This window comes from Mirounga leonina, unplaced genomic scaffold (genome assembly GCF_011800145.1).
Source record: "Mirounga leonina isolate KUSES-001 unplaced genomic scaffold, KU_Mleo_1.0 Mir_154, whole genome shotgun sequence".
NCBI classification, from domain to species: Eukaryota; Metazoa; Chordata; class Mammalia; order Carnivora; family Phocidae; genus Mirounga; species Mirounga leonina.
The window spans coordinates 5,125,613-5,144,300 of record NW_023270389.1 but is presented as its reverse complement, the minus strand read 5'-3'; the positions used below and the strand labels follow the sequence as shown (position 1 = coordinate 5,144,300).

The window sequence follows — 18,688 nt, the reverse complement described above, 5'->3', positions numbered from 1 at the left end:
ATGACCTGAGCCGAAGGCAGTCGCTTAACCAACTGAGCCACCCAGGCGCCCCTTTTAAATTTATTTTTTGACAGAGAGAGACAGTGAGAGAGGGAACACAAGCAGGGGGAGTGGGAGAGGGAGAAGCAGGCTTCCCGCTGAGTAAGGAGCCCGATGCAGGGCTCAATCCCAGGACCCTGGGATCATGACCTGAGCCAAAGGCAGATGCTTAAGGACTGAGCCACCCAGGCGCCCCTCCTTAACCTATCAATTTCTATCAACTCATCTCCACTAACTCCTGACACTGTGCTGTCCAAGTATGGTAGCCATAAGCCATGGTATGAGCCCTTGGAATGTGGCCAGTATGACTGAAGAACTAAATTGCTTATTTTATTTGATTTTTAAAAAATTAAAATTGAAATTGAAATATGGCGATTCAATTCCTTATTGAAAAGCTGATAAGTAGGTTTGGAAAAACTTGGATATGTAAATCTATTTTTTTCAACTGTAACTTTTATGAAATCTGAATACAGATCAAGTACCTCCCATGGAAATTTGGCATCTGAATTGAGACGGGCTGTTAGTGTAAAATACATACTGGATTCAAAAACTTAGTACAACATGAAATGTAAATTATCTTAAGGATATTGTATTGAATACAATCCAAAATGGTGATATTTTGGATTTAGGGGGTTAAATAAAACATATTATTAAAGTTAGTTTTACTTGTTTCTTTTGGCTTTATCTAATGTGGCTATTAGAAAGTGTAAATTAGGGGCACCTGGGTGGCTCAGTCATTAAGCGTCTGCCTTCAGCTCAGGTCATGATCCCAGGGTCCTGGGATTGAGCCCCACGTCGGGCTCCCTGCTCCGTGGGAAGCCTGCTTCTCCCTCTCCCACTCCCCCAGCTTGTGTTCCCTCTCTCACTGTGTCTCTCTGTCAAATAAATAATAATAAAATCTTTAAAAAAAATAGAAAGTGTAAATTACATGTGTGATTCCCATTATATTTCTATTGGAATATGCTACTCTAAAGCACTCTTGCCCACACTCCCTCATTGCACTTCATAAAGAACCACTCAGAATGCAAACACTTGGACCCAAGCATCCAAGGCCCTGAGGTCTGACTGAGCAGAGATAAAGGGTAACCTGGACAGATGTTGCCGGAAAGAAACTGCTGGGAGCTGTTGCTGACAGGGTTGCTGGTGATGCATGTGAAGTTGGGATGAATTTCACCACTTGTCCAAGAGACATTGAGGTGAGGTCCCCCTTGGGACTCGAAGGTTCCTTTCGGTATAGGGGTCCATCTATATGTCACATTGTGTCCACTGTCCTCCACTGAGCATGTCAGGCTGACCCTGCAGATGCCATCCTCAGCAAGCCCAGGATGCCAGGTAATTTTTGGCTTCTTCAATCTCCCTGTGTGAGGAGAAAGACAGACCTAATGCAGAGTGAGGTCTGCCTGCTGGGCAGTCACCACGTCTTCACTCAACCAGAATACACTCATGAAGTTGTGTGTTGACACTGCATTAGGGCTGAGAAAGTGCCTCCAGAAGTCACAGACATTTTGGAGTGCACCTGGCCTTTCTCTTGGTAGTCATGAAATCTCAGACATATCACTTCACCTCTTTGGGCGTTTGATGCTCAGATGTTAAATAGAGGAGTTAATGAAAACTGGAAAAAAAGATACCACATTACTCTATACAGTACCTTGTGAAGAACTAGCAAACCCATCGACACAGGTAAGTACAATGTCCCATGTGCTTTGAAGACTCTTGAAGACTTACATGTTGAGGTTCCATCATCTAAGTTTTTTATCCAGGAGATAAAGTGTAAAGAGGTGAGTGCAGTGCTGACATAGAGTTAGTGCTCAATAAATATTAGCAATTTTAAAAGAAATATAACATTGGCTCCAATTGTTCCCAGTTTATTATTATTTTTACTTAATCTTCTTGCCTTTTTTTAAATATTTGAGTCACAGTATGCTATAGATGTGGACTAGCTGACTTCCAGCATATTTTAATGGGACCACGCACAGTGATTCTTCACAGATACTTAGACACCAGCAAACCCAGACAGGGGATGTGATGACCATGTTTGGATGGTACAGGTGAAGGAGCTGGCAAGTGTAAGCCCAACTGCCAAGACAAGCTCCTGCGAGGCCAAAACCTGAGGAGAAGACTGCAAGTTCTGTCCCTCACACTCGGGAGAGCCAAGCAACCGTCCCTCGTGGAGGTCATAGGGTCTTTGGACACTAAAGCCTTTCTCCTCAGTCTTCTCTGAGTCCACTCCAGCCAGCTGTGCCCTTATATTCTATAAAAATGCGGGTTGAAGAGTTCTGAGACCCACCTGACAAGCAATGCAGGAGGACAGGAGCAAGTACTGAAGGTTGGGTGGTGGAGATTAACTGGAAACTTAGTAAAAGGGGGACCTTGGCAGGTAGATTTTGCCCAGCTGCTGGCTGGAGATTTTTCTTCCTGTGAGTTGACTGGTCTGGACTCAATAGGTGTCCTAGTGATCTGAGGCATTTTGGTAGGAAGAGAGGCTCGAGGGAGGAGGGAGGCAGGGAAAGCAGCAAAGAAGAGAAACATCTCAGGGAAAGAATCTAATGATGAGTGCTCTGCTCAGAAACTCACCGTAGACGAGCAGGGTGATGTGTTTTGTGCTGATGACTCTGGAGGCCTTTGAGCACACATAGGCATAGTAGTGGCCAGCATTCTCCATCTTTAGCTGGCCAATCATCAGGGAGTAGTCTTGGCTAGAGTTCTTGTTGGGATCCCTGAACTTAATGAATGGATCAGCTGTTGCTGCTTCTTTCTGCTCTTTGCTGATAATAGATGTGTTAAACATCCAGATGACGTTCTCTCCGGAGTGACTGGCCGAGAGTGTTAGGGGCAGGGTGACTGACTCCCCCAGGATCCCCACCACCATCTCCCCCATTGACTCTCCTCTGGAGGCTCCTGGATCTGCAGTCAGAGATGAAACATTGCGGCTTCAGTCACTGGCTCTCTTCTCTTAACCCTCAGCCTGCCTGAAGGAGATGGAAGCCCCATAGGCCCTCTTGCCCACACCTCCTTTCCCTTCCTCTGATGAGGCATCCCATGAACACGTGTCATATGCACCTGGCTCTGCCTTTTGCATACTCAGGCCTCTCTTGCCCTCCCTGTCCTTCTGAGGAGATCTCAAACAAACAAAGAACAAACTAGATCTCTTCATCCATATTCTCTTCCCTTCCCTTGCTCTACCCTTAGAGTTTCACAGTTCCCTGGGAGTTCCCAAGTGCCCTGCCAGTCTCTTTCAGGCCCCGGAGGGTAGAGAACAAGAGTTCTTCAAGCCTGTCTTCTTCCCCACTCCACCTGTGTCCTGCCAGAACCCTGGCGGTTTAAACTTCACAGCTGCTCAGACCATTTCTGGAATCCCCTGGAGGACCTAAGTGGAGCCCATACCTGTACAGAACTGCCGGGCATGGACGGGGCTGGAGGTGTTCTGGCTGACTGGGTTCCTGGCTGTGCAGGTATATGGCAGGTCTGGGTCACACAGCCTCCAGTGGATGATGAAAGTGGAGCCCTCATGGGATTCAGATGCTTGGGTGTCCCTCAGGGTCCAGCTGTACAGAACACTTGTCCCTGCCCTCTCCACAAAGCAAATCAAGGTAATGTTACAGGAGCCACTATCAGACATGTTCACAGACTTCATGATGACTTGAGGCTCCGGCACCTGCTCTGTAGGGACAACAGCAATGAGGAGATTACTCAGATCCTTGCTGCAGCAGGAAAGGGCTGGGAGAAGGTGGTGATGATAGAAGACCTAGGGATAGAAGGAAGAAGCCAAAATACCTGTTCCAGGGGAAGTTTTCTCTTAGCTTCCCACTGCAGCCTAGACCGAGTGCCTCTCTTCTACACTTCCATAAATCCTGTATAGGTGTTATCTCCGTGACTCAACATGACACTAGTGTGATTACTCCTCTCTCCCCACATCAGTATATGAACTACTTAAGGACAGGGCCAATGCCTGTGCCTGAATATCTAACACCTGAATGGCCCATAAAAGTCTCTCTTGAGTGTTTGGTGAATAAATAGATAAATGAGGCAGCCCCAAACACTGTGGAACAGGGAGCTCTGCCTCTAGAATTTGAGTTGCTTTTGCCTTTTAGTCTGAATTTATGACCGTTGTGCTTCCAGACCTTCTTCCTGATCCTTTCCTTTCCCTTTGTTCCATTTCCTCTAACCACAGTGTGTGTGTGTGTGTGTGTGTGTGTTTAAGTTGGCTTTTTTGGAGGAATTGGAAATACATAAATTGAAAAGATACAAAAAAGTGTACATAATTAAAAAAGCAAGCTTTCTTGTCTCCAGCTACCTATTTCCTCTCCCTAGGAATTACTGTTACGAATTTCTTATTGATCTTTCTAGAAATATTCTAGGTATAGATACATACATGATAGTATACTATATTTATACTGTCCTGAACCCTCTAAAATTTAATAATACATTGGATTTCTGGCGAAGATGGCAGAGTAGAAGAACCCTAAGCTCACTTGTCCCATGGATACAACTAGATAACACCCACATCAATGTAAATAACCCAGAAAATGACCTGAAGACTGCCAGAACAAATGCTCCACAGCTAAACATATAGAAGAGGTCACATCAAAGAGGGTAGGAAAGGCAGAGATGCAGCTGGGAGCTAAATGGACCCATAGGACTGTCCATGGGAGGGAGGGATGGTGTGGGTGCAGAGGAGGGACAGAAACAGACTCTCACGCAGGGAAGATGAATCCCCATAACATTTGGTTTTGAAAAACCAGAGGGGCCTAATTTCATGAGTTCTTATAATCAGCGGGACTTAACACCTGGAACTTTAAAATTCAGCTGGCTGGGCTCTGGGAGGGGGAGAGGAAACTGAATCCCTGCCCTTAAAGAGGCAGCACAACAAACAGCATAGAAGCAACAGTTTGAAAAACACCTTGAATATATGGGAAGGAGATTTGTTTACTAATCTCAGAGCATGTGCTAGAGGGGCAGAGATCATTGGGAGACTTCTCCAGGAACAAAGGAGTTGAAGGACATCATTTCCCTCCCCTGCCCCCCCTCCCCAGCCTAGACACATGGATACCTGTGGGAACTAGTGCAGTGCCAACTCCATACCTAACTTGCTAATAGCACCCTCGACCCCCACATTTTCCTGTAGACATGCCCCTTACAGTCATGCCTCCATTCCAGGTCCCCTCCCACAGCAGACCTGCACACACCTTGCTAACACCAGATACCCTGCCCTCCACCCAACCCCCCACTTCTGCAGATCTGCCCCCTCCAACCCAGCTTGCCTGGGTCCCATTTGCTATAGGTCCTCTCCTGCAGCCCACTGGCGCAAACCTTGATAACACTGCCCAGCTTGCCCCTGAGTTCTCCTGTGGTCCTGCCCCCTCCAATGCGCCCTGGCCAAAGCCCACCCAAAGTGGTGCCACAAACCTGGCAGTGTGCAAGGAGTGCCAGCAGGGGCCAGCACCACTCCAAAGTGATTCCTATCCCAGGGAGAAGGGAAGATAATCACACACACACACACACACACACACACACACACACACACACGAGTCCAACCGTTGCCCTAGCAATGGGCTAAGGGCAGACATCTGGTCTGAATGCAGGCCTTGCCCACCAATGAAAGCTTCTCAGGGAACAAAACAAGGAAAGCACCCTGTATTCAGTGCTATTGCATCTCTGGCAAATGCCTGGTCTGACTCAACTCAAGCCCAGGCAGCCCTAGACTGGCCCACTAATAACACAAGGACCAAACCCTGCCCACAACAAACAAGGATGTCATTGCAGATGACTCGACTGAAGGCAAAATTGTCTCAGCCACACCATTAGGGCATACACAACACATATAAGAGACACCCCTAGAGCTCCAATTTCTGGTGAATGGGAACATTGCACTTCAGGGCACTCCAGGACCTCTTCTTTATAAGGCCACTACTTTCAAGAGCATGAGACACAACTGACTTTCCTACCACATATAAACAGACACAGATGGGAGGGATGGGGTGGCTGGTGATGGACATTGGGGAGGGTATGTGCTATGTGAACACTGTGAATTATGTAAAACTGATGAATCACAGACCTTACCCCTGAAACAAATAGTACATTATATGTTAATAAAAAAAAATAAACAGACACAGAGAATTAGACAAAATGAGGAGAAAGAGGAATATGTCCCAGATGAAAGAACAGGACAGACTCATGGCAACAGAGATAAAAGAAACAGATAAGTAATATGCCGGATGGAGAATTTCAAGTAATGGTCATAAAGATACTCACTGGACTTGAGAGGAGTGGAGGACCTCAGTGAGACCTTTAAAAAAGAAATAGAAAACATAAAAAAGAACCAAGCAGAGAAGAAGAACTCAATAACTGAAATTAAAAATACTTGGATGGCACAGTCAGTTAAACATCCGACTCTTGCTTTCAGCTCAGGTTGTGATCTCAGGGTCGTGAGAGTGAGCCTCACTTTGGGCTCCATGCTCAGCATGGAGTCTGCTTGAGATTCTTCTTCCTCTGCCCCTCCCACTCATGATCTCTCTCTCTCTCTCTCTAAAATAAATAAATAAATCTTAAAAAAAAATACACAGATGGAATAAAAAGTAGACTAGAAGAAGCAGGTGAATGAATCAGTGATCTACAGGACAGAGTAATGGAAAGCAATCAAGCTGAATGGGAGAGAGGAAAAAAAAATAAAAACTGAAAATAGACTTAGGGAATTCAGCAACACCATCAAGTGTAATAACATACTCAATGTAGTGATTCCAGAAGGGGAAGAGAGAGAAAGGGGAGCAGAAAATTCATTTGAAGAAATAATAGTTGAAAACTTACTGAATCTGAGGAAGGAGACAGAAATCCAGATCTAGGAGGCACAGAGAGCCCCCAAAGTCAACCCAAGAAGGTTCGCACCAAAACACATAGTAATTAAAATGGCAAAAAGTAGTGATAAAGAATTTTAAAAGCAGCAAGAGAAAACAGTTACATACAAGGAAGATCCCATAATGCTATGAGCTAATTTTTTAGCAGAAACTTTGTAGGCCAGAAGGGTGTGTCATGATATATTCAAAATGCTGAAAGGAAAAAACCTGCAACCAAGAATATTCTATCCAGCAAGAGCTACCATTTAGAATAGAAGGAGAGACAAAGAGTTTCCCAGACAAAAGTTAAAGGAATTCATGACTACTAAACCAGCCCTATAAGAAATGTTAAAGGGGCCTCTCTGAGTGGAAAGGAAAGATCAGAAGTGGGAGTAAGAAAAGTAGTAAAAATAAGTTTATCTATAGAAATCAATCAAAGGATTCACTAAAAGGATATAAAGTATGACACCATATACTTAAACTGTGGGAGGGAGAGGAGTAAAAAGTGTGTTCAAATTTAAGTGACCATCAACTTAATATAGACTGCTATATGGAGAAGATGTTATATAGAAACCTATAATGGCAAGCACAAATCAAAACTAGTAATAGATATGCAAAAAAATAAATGGAACATAATCTAAGCATATCACTAAAGAAAGCCAACAAACCATAATACAAGAGAGCAAGAAAAGAAACAGAGGATAACTACAAAAATAACCATAAACAAGTAACAAAATGGCAATAAGTACATACCTATCAATAATTATTTTGAATGTAAATGGACTGAAAGCTCCAATCAAAAGACATAGGATGACAGAATGGATAAAAAAGCAAGACCTATCTATGTGCTGCCTCCAAGAGCCTCATTTCAGACCTAAAGACACATGCAGATTGAAAGTGAAGGGATGGAAAAGAATTTATTATGCTAGTGGAAATGAAAAGAAAGCTGGGGATGCAATACTTGTATTGGACAAAATAGACTTTAAAACAAAGACTGTAACAAGAGACAAAAAAGGACACTATATAATCATAAAGGGTACAATCCAACAAGAAGATATAACAATTGTAAATATTTATGCACCCAACATAGGAGTACCCAAATACACAAAACAGCTAATGACAAATAAAAAGGAAGTAATTGATAGTAATACAATAGTAGATAACCCACCATACGACAGTACAATACCCCACTTGCATCAATGGATAGATAATCCAAACAGAAAAGCAACAAGGAAACAAATGACTTTGGATGACACATTGGACCAGATGAATCTAACAGATATATTCAGAACATTTCATCCTAAAACAGTACAATACACATTCTTTTAAAGTGCACATGGAACATTCTTCAGAGTAGGTCACATACTAGGCCACTAAACAAGTCTCAACGAGTTCAAAAAGAACAAAGTCGTACCATGCATCGTTTCTGACAACAACACTATGAAACTAGAAATCAATCACAAGAAAAAATTTGGGAAGAACACAAATACATGGAAGTTAAATAACATGCTACTAAACAATGAGTGGGTCAACCAAGAAGTCAAAGAAGAAATAAAAAAAATACATGGAGACAAATGAAAATGAAAACACAGTGGTCCAAAATCTTTGGGATGCAGCAAAATCTGGTCTAAGAAGGAAGTTTAGAGCAATATAGGCCTACCTCAAGAAGCAAAAAAAAATCTCAAATACACAACCTAACTTTATGCCTAAAGGAGCTATTAAAAGAAGAACAAACAAAACCCGAAACCAGTAGAAGGAAGGAAATAATCTATATTAGAGCAGAAATAAATGAAATAGAAGCTAAAAAAACAACAGAACAGATCAATGAAACCAGGAACCAGTTCTTTGAAAAGATCAACAGGGGTGCCTGGTGGCTCAGTCAGTTAAGTGTCTGCCCCCGATCCTGGGGTCGAGCCCCACATCAGGCTCCCTGCTCAGCAGGGGGCTTACTTCTCCCTCTCCCTCTGCTGCTCCCCCTGCTTGTGCTCTCTCGCTCTCAAATAACTAAGTAAAATCTTTTTTTAAAAAAAGAAAAGATCAACAACATTGATAAACCTTTAGCCAGTATCGGGGGTGGGGGGGGGGCCAGGAGGGGGAGAGAAAGAGATATATAGATAGAGAGACTCAAATAAATAAAATCAGAAACAAAAGAGGAGAAATAACAACTCACACCACAGAAATACAAAGGATTATAAGAGAATATTATGAAAAATTATATGCAAACAAATTGGATAATCTAGAAGAGATGGATGAATTCCTAGAAACATATAACCTCCCAAAACTGAATCATAAAGAAATAGAAAACAGGAACAGACTGATTACCAGCAATGAAATAGAATCAATAATAAAAAAAACTCTCCCAAAATAAAAGTCCAGCACCAGACAGCTTCATAGTTGAATTCTACCAGTTAAAGAAGAATTAATGCCTATTATTCTCAAACTATTCCAAAAAATAAAAGAGAAAAGAAAGCTTGCAAATTCATTCTATGAGGCCAGCATTACTCTGATTCCAAAACCAGATAAAGACACTACAAAAAAAAAAAAAAAAAAAAAAAAAAGAAAGAAAAGAAAAAGAAAAAAGAAAACTACAGGCCAATATTTCTGATGAACATAGATGCAAAATCCTCAACAAAATATTAGCAAACTGAGTCCAACAATACATTTAACAAATCATTCACCACGATCGATTGGGATTTATTCCTGGGATGCAAAGGTGGTTCACAAATCAATCAACATGGTACACTACATCAACAAGAGGAATGATAAAAACCATTTGATCATTTAAATAGCTACAGAAAAAGCATTTGGCAAACTACAACATCCATTCATTATAAAAATCCTCAACAAAGTAGGTTTAGAGGGAACATACCTCAACATAGTAAAGGCCATATATAAAAAACCCACAGCTAACATTTTACTCAGTGGTGAATAACTGAGAGCTTCCCGCCTAAGGTCAGGAACAAGACAAGGATGTCCACGCTCACCACGTTTATTCAACATAGTACTGGGTGTCCTAGCCATAGCAATCAGACAACAAAAAGAGATAAAAGACATCCAAATTGGTAACAAAGAAGTAAAATTTTCACTATTTGCAGATGACATGATACTATGTATAGAAAACCCTAAAGATTCTACCAAAAAACTACTAGAACTGATAAATGAATTCAGTAAGGTTGCAGGATTCAAAATCAATATATAGAAATCCATTGTATTTCTATACACTAATAATGAAGAAGCAGAAAGAGAAATTAAGAAAACAATCTCATTTACAATTGCACCAAAAATAATGAAATACTCAGAAATAAATTTTTTTTTAAAGATTTTATTTATTTATTTGAGACAGAGAGAATGAGAGACAGAGAGCATGAGAGGGAGGAGGGTCAGAGGGAGAAGCAGACTCCCTGCCGAGCAGGGAGCCCGATGCGGGACTCGATCCAGGGACTCCAGGATCATGACCTGAGCCGAAGGCAGTCGCTTAACCAACTGAGCCACCCAGGCGCCCTACTCAGAAATAAATTTAACCAAGGAGGTGAAAGACCTGTACTCTGAAAACTGTAAAACACTGATGAAGGAAATTGAAGATGACCTAAATAAATGGAAAGATATTCCACGCTCATGGATTGGAAGAACAAATATTATTAAAATGTCCACGTAACCCAAAGCAATCTACAGATTTAATGCAATCCCTATCAAAATACCAAAAACATTTTTCACAGAACTAGAACAAACAATCCTAAAATTTGTAGGGAACCACACAAGAACCTGAATAGCCAAAGCAATCTTGAAAAAGAAGAACAAAACCGGAGTTATCCTGATACCAGATTTCAAGATATGCTACAAAACGGAAGTAATCAAAGAATATGGTTTGGCACCAAAATGGACACATAGATAAATGGAACAGAATAGAGAGCCCAAAAATAAACCCATGATTACATGGTCAATTAATATTTGACAAAGGAAGCAAGAATATGCAATGGGAAAAAGAGTCAACAGATGGTGTTAAGAAAACTGGAAAGCTACATGCAAAAGAAAGAAATTGAACCACTTTCTTACACCATATACAAAAATAAACTCAAAATGGACTAAGGACCTAAATGTGAGACTTGAAACCACAAAAATCCTAGAAGAAAGCACAGGCAATAATTTCTCTAACTTAGCTATAGCAACATTTTTATAGATATGTCTCCTGAGGCAAGGGCAACAAAAGCAAAAATAAACGGTTGGGACTACATCAAAATAAAAAGCTTCTGCACATCAAAAGAAACAATCAACAAAACTAAAAGACAACCTACTGAATGGGAGAAGATATTTGTAAATGACATATTTGATAAAGGGTTAGTATCCAAAATATATAAAGAACTTATACAATTCAACACCCCCAAAATAAATAATCCAATTAAAAATGGGCAGAAAACATGAACATTTTCCCAAAGAAGACATCCAGATGGCCAACAGACGCATGAAAAGATGCTCATAATCACTAATCATCAAGGAAATGCAAATCAAAACCACAGTGAGGGGCGCCTGGGTGGCTCAGTTGGTTAAGCGATTGCCTTCGGCTCAGGTCATGATCCTGGAGTCCCTGGATCGAGTCCCGCATCGGGCTCGCTGCTCGGCGGGGAGCCTGCTTCTCCCTCTCCCACTCCCCCTGCTTCTGTTCCCTCTCTCGCTGTGTCTTTCTCTGTCAAATAAATAAATAAATAAAATCTTTAAAAAAAAAAAACCACAGTGAGATATCATCTCATACCTGTCAGAATGGCTAAAATAAAAAACACAAGAAACAGCAAGTGTTAGCAAGGACGTGGAGAAAAAGGAACTCTCGTGCACTGTTGGTGGGAATGCAAATTAGTGCAGCCACTGTGGAAACAGTATGGAGGTTCCTCAAAAAGTTAAAAATAGAACTAACATATGATCCAGTAATTCCAGTACGGGGTGTTTACCCAAAGAATATGAAAACACTAATTTGAAAAGATATATGCACCCTTGTGTTTATAACAGCATTATTTACAATAGCTAAATTACAGAAGCAGCCCAAGTGTCTATTGATAGATGAATGGATAAAGAAGATATGGTGTAGATATATGAATATTAGTCAGCCATAAGAAGGAATGAAATCTTATAATTTGTAACAACATGGATGGTTCTAGAGAATATTTTGCTAAGTGAAATAAGTTAGTCAGAGAAAGACAAAAGCCATATGATTTCATTCATATGTGGGATTTAAGAAACAAAATGAACAAAGGAAAAAAAGACAAACCAAAAAACAGATTCTTAACTACAGAGAACACACTGATGGTTGCCAGAGGGTGGGTAGGGGATGGGTGAACTAAGTGAAGGGGATTAAGAGTACACTTCTCATGATGAGCACCAGGTGATGTATGGAAGGGTTGAATCACCATATTGTACACCTGAAACTAATATAACACTGTATGTTAACTATGCTGGAATTTTTAAAAAGTTAACAATAGATGTTGGAAATTGTTGTATGTCGGTACATATTGAGCTCATTCATTCTATTTCTATTCGCTGCATATAATTCCATTTCTTTAACATATGCAGAGCACTCAACAAATCAATAAAAAAGGTCAAATTATCTGAAAGAAATGTGCTGCCAATGGCTGAATTGTGTCTTTCCAAAGTTCATATGTTGAAGCCCTAATTCCCAGTACCTCAGAACATGATTTTATTTGGATATAGGACTACATTTGGAGATAGAGGTCATTAAGTTAAATGAGGTCATTAGAATGGTCTAATCCAAAATGACTGGTGTCCTTATAAGAAGAGGAGATTAGGAGACAGATGATAAAAACAGAAGGACGACCATATGAGGGCATATCAAAAAGATGACTATCTGCAAGCCTAATAGCAAGGTCTCAGAAGAAACTCAACCTGCTGACAGCTTGATCTTGGACTTCCACCCTCCAGAACTGTGAAAATAAGTTTCCATGGTTTAAACCACCCAGTCTGTGGTATTTTGTTATGGCAACCCTAGCAAGCTAGTACAGATGGGTAAAGGATATTAAAAGAATTGCAGAAAAGAAATACAAATGGCTCGGGGCGCCTGGGTGGCTCAGTCGTTGGGCGTCTGCCTTCGGCTCAGGTCATGATCCCAGGGTCCTGGGATCGAGCCCCGCATCGGGCTCTTTGCTCAGCGGGGAGCCTGCTTCTCCCTCTCCCACTCCCCCTGCTTGTGTTCCCTCTCTCGCTGTGCCTCTCTCTGTCAAATAAATAAATAAAATCTTTAAAAAAAAAAAAAAGAAATACAAATGGCTCTTAAAAATATTTTGGCTGTGTTTTCACGCTGACATCTGTATTTATGGAACTGGGGGAAAAGGACCAACATGGTAGTCCTATTTGTCTTAGAGAGATAAACACCTAGGGAGAAAAAAAATCTGCTTTTAAAAATAAAAGATCAGGGGCACCTGGGTGGCTCAGTCGGTTAAGCGACTGCCTTCGGCTCGGGTCATGATCCTGGAGTCCTGCATCGGGCTCCCGGCTCGGCGGGGAACCTGCTTCTCCCTCTGACCCTCCCCCCTCTCATGAGCTCTCTCTCTCATTCTGTCTCAAATAAATAAATAAAGAAATCTTTTAAAAATATATTTTAAAAATAAAAGATCAGGGGCACCTGGGTGGCTCAGTCAGTTAAGCCTCTGCCTCTGCCTCAGGTCATGATCTCAGGGTCCTGGGATTGAACCCCACTTCCAGCTTCATGCTCAGTAGGGAGTCTGCTTGTCCCTCTCCCTCTGTCCCTCTCCCCTGCCCATGCTCTCTCTCTCTCTCACATTCCCAAACAAACAAACAAACAAACAAATCTTAAAAAACAAATAAAAGATCAGGTGTTCCTGGGTGGCTTAGTCGGTTGAGCACCCAGCTCTTGATTTCAGCTCAGGTCATGATCTGGGGCCATAAGATTGAGCCCGGTGGAGTCTGTTTCAGATTCTCTCTCTCCCTTTGCCTGCCTCCTCTCAAAATAAATACATAAAATCTTAAATAAATAAATAAATAAATAAATAAATAAATAAATAAATAATAAAAACCCACAGAAGCTCTCTGGAACTCACCATAGACATGCAACATAAATTCCTTGTCAGTGGTGAATGTAGAAGTCTTACGGTTTATCTGGGCTTTGTAGGATCCTGCATCTTCCAAAGTCAGGTTGCTGAGAGACAAGGAGAAACTGTTCCAGCTGATGGTTAGTCGGTCCTGGTAGCTTTTGACCATAAAGAAAATCTTTCCTTCTGCAGTTGCTAAAGCAAGAGCACCTCGGGGACCATTCCAGGTGACGTGCTCAAACTCTGTGTCTACTGAAATGTTCAGGGGGAAAGTTACCGAACGCCCTAGAATCCCAGGCACCACTGTTGGGGTTGAGTCCTTTCCAGAGGCTCCTAGCCCTGTAGAGACAGAAGAGGGACTTGGAGGAGCAGCTGGACTCCTCAGCCTTCATTCACTCACTCATTCATTCATTCATTCATTCATTCATTCATTCATTCAATAAAAACATATTGGAAATAAATGTCAGAGGTTGAGAAATGAAATGGAATTCCTGCCCTCCTCCCTCTAGGCTTGTTGCCCAGCAGAATCATTCATTCATTCCCTCACTTACAAAACACTCTATCCCATAAGCGCATCTACAATAATCAGTAAAACAGACTTTCTGGGTTTCTGTCCCAATGAGGAAATTAGCCTGGTGACTTTGGGTGAATTTTTGAATTTCCCTGAGAATCAGTTTACTCATCTATAAAACAGAAATGTTCATACCTATACTATCTTCCTTTAGGGATATGGTAGAGATTGAATAAAAATAGATTGCTGTAAATCATAAAGAAAAGAAGTAAAAAAGGAGCACCTTGTAAAAAATGAGATGGGTTGATGGATGGCTAGTAGGGTGGATAGATGGACAGGTGTGTGAGAAGGGAAGTGAAGTGAAAGTAATGGTAGAGCCAGGGTGGGAAGCACATGCGTGTTAGTGCAAAATTCTTTCAAGTTTTCTCTGTGTTCAAAAATTTTCATAATAAAATGTCAGCCACAAAAGGAGCATTTCTCATCTCTATCTCAGTCTTCCTTTTCCTCATTGTCCAGGGGATCTCAGACTGGCTTTGCCTTGGCCAAGGAAATCTGGTCTGTCCTTAGGAACAAGGTTTGGGGTTGGGAATAGTGAAGTAGCATGGATTCCGCTCCTGATTTCCTCATCTCAGGAAAGACCAAGATCCCTGATAAACATTGTTACCATGGCTTCCACAGGCCCAGGATCACTCGAGGCAGCTCATTTGCTTGCAGGGGCCCTGTGAGTGTCTGCTGGGTGACCCCAGCCTGGATTCCCAGATTCAAGGACTTCTGAGGCTCTGGAGAGTCCTCTGAAAATTCCAAATCAAATCAGATGGGTTCAGGACCCAGATTACTCCAGGAATCTGGGTGGAAAAGTAAGTAGAAAATGTTAGAGAAGGGCGCCTGGGTGGCTCAGTCTGTGAAGCGTCTGCCATCAGCTCAGGTCATGATCCCAGGGTCCTGGGATTGAGCCCCACATCGGGCTCCCTGCTCCACGGGAAGCCTGCTTCTCCCTCTCCCAGTCCCCCTGTTTGTGTTCCCTCTCTCACTGTGTCTCTCTCTCTGTCAAATAAATAAATAAAATCTTTACAAAAAAAATGAAAATGTTAGAAAGAGAGGAAAAGCTGAAGCACAGCCTGGAGGGATGGAAAGAGGCTGAGGTGTGCTCTGAAGGCCCAGAGGGTACAGAGTTATGCAGACACATAGAAGAGACACCTAGATTGGTGCAGATTGGTGCAGGGCCAGGGACTGGGGGATGATTCTCTAGCCATATCGGTCAAGAACTTGGACCTTGTAGAGAGGCAGCTAGGAGGACGCAGGGCTAGGGACCTTGGACAAGCTAGGCTAGGTCAGTTCAGGGGGATGCTGGGGGCAGTCAGAAAGCAGAAACTGGGTTGGTGCGATGCTGGTTTGAAGCTACCTGAAAGAGAGATCTTCCCATCTGGAAGATACTGTTTGTGATTGCTATGACATATTAGTACTTTGTAGAAATTACCTCATCCAATCCTCAAAGTTACCTGAAAATTAGCTCCTGTTTACAGACGAGGAGCTAAAATTTTGAGAGTTTTAGCCACTTGCTGAGATGACGGGGTTGGTCAGCTGCAGAGCCCAGATTCCATGTACATGATGCCCCAGAATGTGGAGGCCAAGAGCGTTGACACCCTCCATCCTAGGACCCCAGAAGGTCCTGAGTCTTGGCTGAGCACTTACAACTGCACCCATCTCTCCTCACATCAAAGATAAGCAAAAGCACACAGACTGTCAGCAAAGGGGGTGGTATGTGGTTCATATGGGTCAAATCCTGTTATTGTTGCAGTAAACAATGCTACATGACTCCCAGTATAGTGACAGGAGTCCCAGGTATCAGCCATCTTATTTTGAACTACGCCATTTGGCAAAAAATAAGAGTGTTCAATGATTGTGATAACTGAATTTGGCTTCCCCGCCTTTAGTAGTTTCCAAATAATGCACTTAGTGATTATTTTAACAATCAGCTTCCACCAACTATGTGCCAAGCGCTTGCTTACAGATACCGTTTTTAATCTACAAGAGAGTCTTGCATGATACATCTTACCAGTCACATTCTACATTTAAGAAACAGAGGCTCACATAGCTAGGAAATAATGGAGCAAAGATTTAATTTCAAATGTTTCTGGTACTTGTAGGGGCAAAGGACAGGCTGCTCCAACGTGGGCCACTTGGGCATGAAGATTATTCTGAGCTGAAGGCAATCGAGACCCTGTGGGCTCAAGGGAAGCTTTTGCCCCTCCCTTAACTACATAGAAGAATCTAAATTGGGCGTCTTTCCCAGAATAAGGGTTACTAGCAGAGGTGAATTTTATCTGAGTGGTCCATCTGCATGGCAGGGGAAACACCTAATTACCAAACATCTGCTCTTCTCTGCATTGCCCTGTGAACTACATTCCTTCCCTCTGAAGTCCCAGACCCCTTGCCCCCTTCTCCTTAGTTTGGATGACATAAATACCTCATTTTGCCTGATAGTCTTTGAAATTTCCACATCTGTGTGGATTCCCCATATATATGCTATTAAATTTGACTTTTTCCTGTTAATCTGTCTTATGTCAATTTGATTCTTAGTCCAGCTAAAAGGACCTTGAAGGGGACAGGAATTCTTGCTCCCCAAAACGGGGACAGGACATTCTTGGCTCCTTGACATACTGAAGTGGAAGGACTTTTCACCCTACTGCCTCCTAAGTTCCTGAAACCACTCCTTGGAGACACAAAAGCATCAAAGAAACTCCCTGCTAGTGGCGCCTGGGTGGCTCAGTCAGTTAAGCGGCAGCCTTCAGCTCATGATTCCAGAGTCCTGGGATCAAGCCCCGCATTAGGCTCCCTTCTCAGTGGGGAGTTTGCTTCTCCCTCTGACCCCGCCCCACTCTTGTGCTCTCTCTCTCTCTCTCTTTCTCAAATAAATAAATAAAATCTTAAAAAAAAAAAAATCCCTGCTAGACAAAAACAGTGAAGTTTGAGGTCATCCCCAATTGGTGGAGTTAGACAGAGGGAGATGCCTCTTTGCCTTGAAATTTACTTATTGGTCATCTGAAGCTTGGGTGACATTAGATTGGTGAACTTCAGGTTGATCCAACACAACCAGGAAGCACCCCAAGAGTTGGGTATGGATATAAGGAGCCATGATGCTTGTAATGTTTCTATGGTGAGCAAAGATGAGATGCTCATCACTTGGTGTTTCTTAGCAGGAAAATGTCAGAGTGAGAGGAACATAGTCTGAGCCCAGAGTTACTTGAGACGGGGGCTAGAATGTCACCTACTCATGGTGAGTGACTGTACATATGCGCACACACACAGAGGACTACGGTGGAGCCCGCAGAAGAATTACCACAAGGAGAGGAGTCTCCTGATTTTACCAATAAGAACCCCAGCAAACAAAGTGACCAGCCCCAGAGGGACACCACTAGCAAGCGGTGGTGGCCATAACGGGGACTTACCCATGAGCAGGAAGAGGAGACGGGTCCAGAGAAAGGAAGAGGGTATGTGTGGCTTGGTCTTCTGCGGTTTACTGGAGAAGGGCCGTAGAGCCCAGTCATCTGGGTGTCGCGCTGGGCCTGCCATGATGAGGAAGCACTTACCACAGACTCTCGGCTTGTGCGCCTGTGCGTCTCAGGGAGCCTTGTTTGTATCCGGCACCACAGACTCCTCCCACTTGTTCGGGCTGGGGAAGGGGTCCCGAGATCAAGAGTCACTTGCTCTACCGACTGAGCCAGCCAGGTGCCCCTGTAGTCGCCTCTTCTCCGTGTGGGGTGGGTATCCTGGCTTGCTGATGCTGAGTAGAATGTGCTGCTTGCTGCTTCTGAGATTAGGTGACAAAAGTTTGTGTCTTCCATCTCCGTGTCTCTCTCTCCCCCTCCCCCAGCTCCTTTTGCCAGGAGCCGGGTATTGTGTTGGGAGCTAAAGGCTCCGAGACAAGGAGCCAGGGAGACTGCCAGCCCAAACCCAGCAAGGAGCTGATGTCTCCGTCAACGGTTGATGAGGACTTGAGGCTGCCGAGAGCCCCCGGTGAGACTGGCAGTGCCTGCCCGGGGAGGTTGGCAACCCTGCCCACGCCTTGACGGGCACTTTGTGAGAGACCCGGACCCAGAGGCACCAGCTACGCTGTGCCTGGACTGCTCATCTGCAGAGACAGTGAGATAATAAATGCTTATTTTAAGCTGCTAAATTCTGTAATTTGTTACCTAGCAATGCATTACAAGTAGCATGGTCCGATGCATTCACTGTTGTGCTTAAGCCAGTTTGCA

General features: G+C 43.0%; 1 protein-coding gene across 4 annotated transcripts in view; it reads right to left on the bottom strand.

Annotated features, from left to right (window-relative positions):
- The window catches only part of LOC118013994 (T-lymphocyte surface antigen Ly-9-like), a 27,620-nt gene extending 9,299 nt beyond the window's left edge, over positions 1 to 18,321 (bottom strand). For 2 of the 4 annotated variants that reach the window (XM_035009956.1, XM_035009954.1), the window contains exons 1-5: positions 17,882 to 18,321; positions 13,931 to 14,260; positions 3,424 to 3,699; positions 2,614 to 2,943; positions 1,127 to 1,396 (exon numbers count right to left, since the gene is read on the bottom strand). In XM_035009956.1, coding sequence (XP_034865847.1) covers positions 1,127 to 1,396; positions 2,614 to 2,943; positions 3,424 to 3,699; positions 13,931 to 14,260; positions 17,882 to 18,005 — 1,330 coding nt within the window. In that variant the 5' untranslated portion in view covers positions 18,006 to 18,321. The remainder of the gene's footprint in view (positions 1 to 1,126; positions 1,397 to 2,613; positions 2,944 to 3,423; positions 3,700 to 13,930; positions 14,261 to 17,881) is intronic. The other 2 variants (XM_035009958.1, XM_035009955.1) reach the window with 1 other exon arrangement.
- Positions 18,322 to 18,688: the final 367 nt, after the last annotated feature.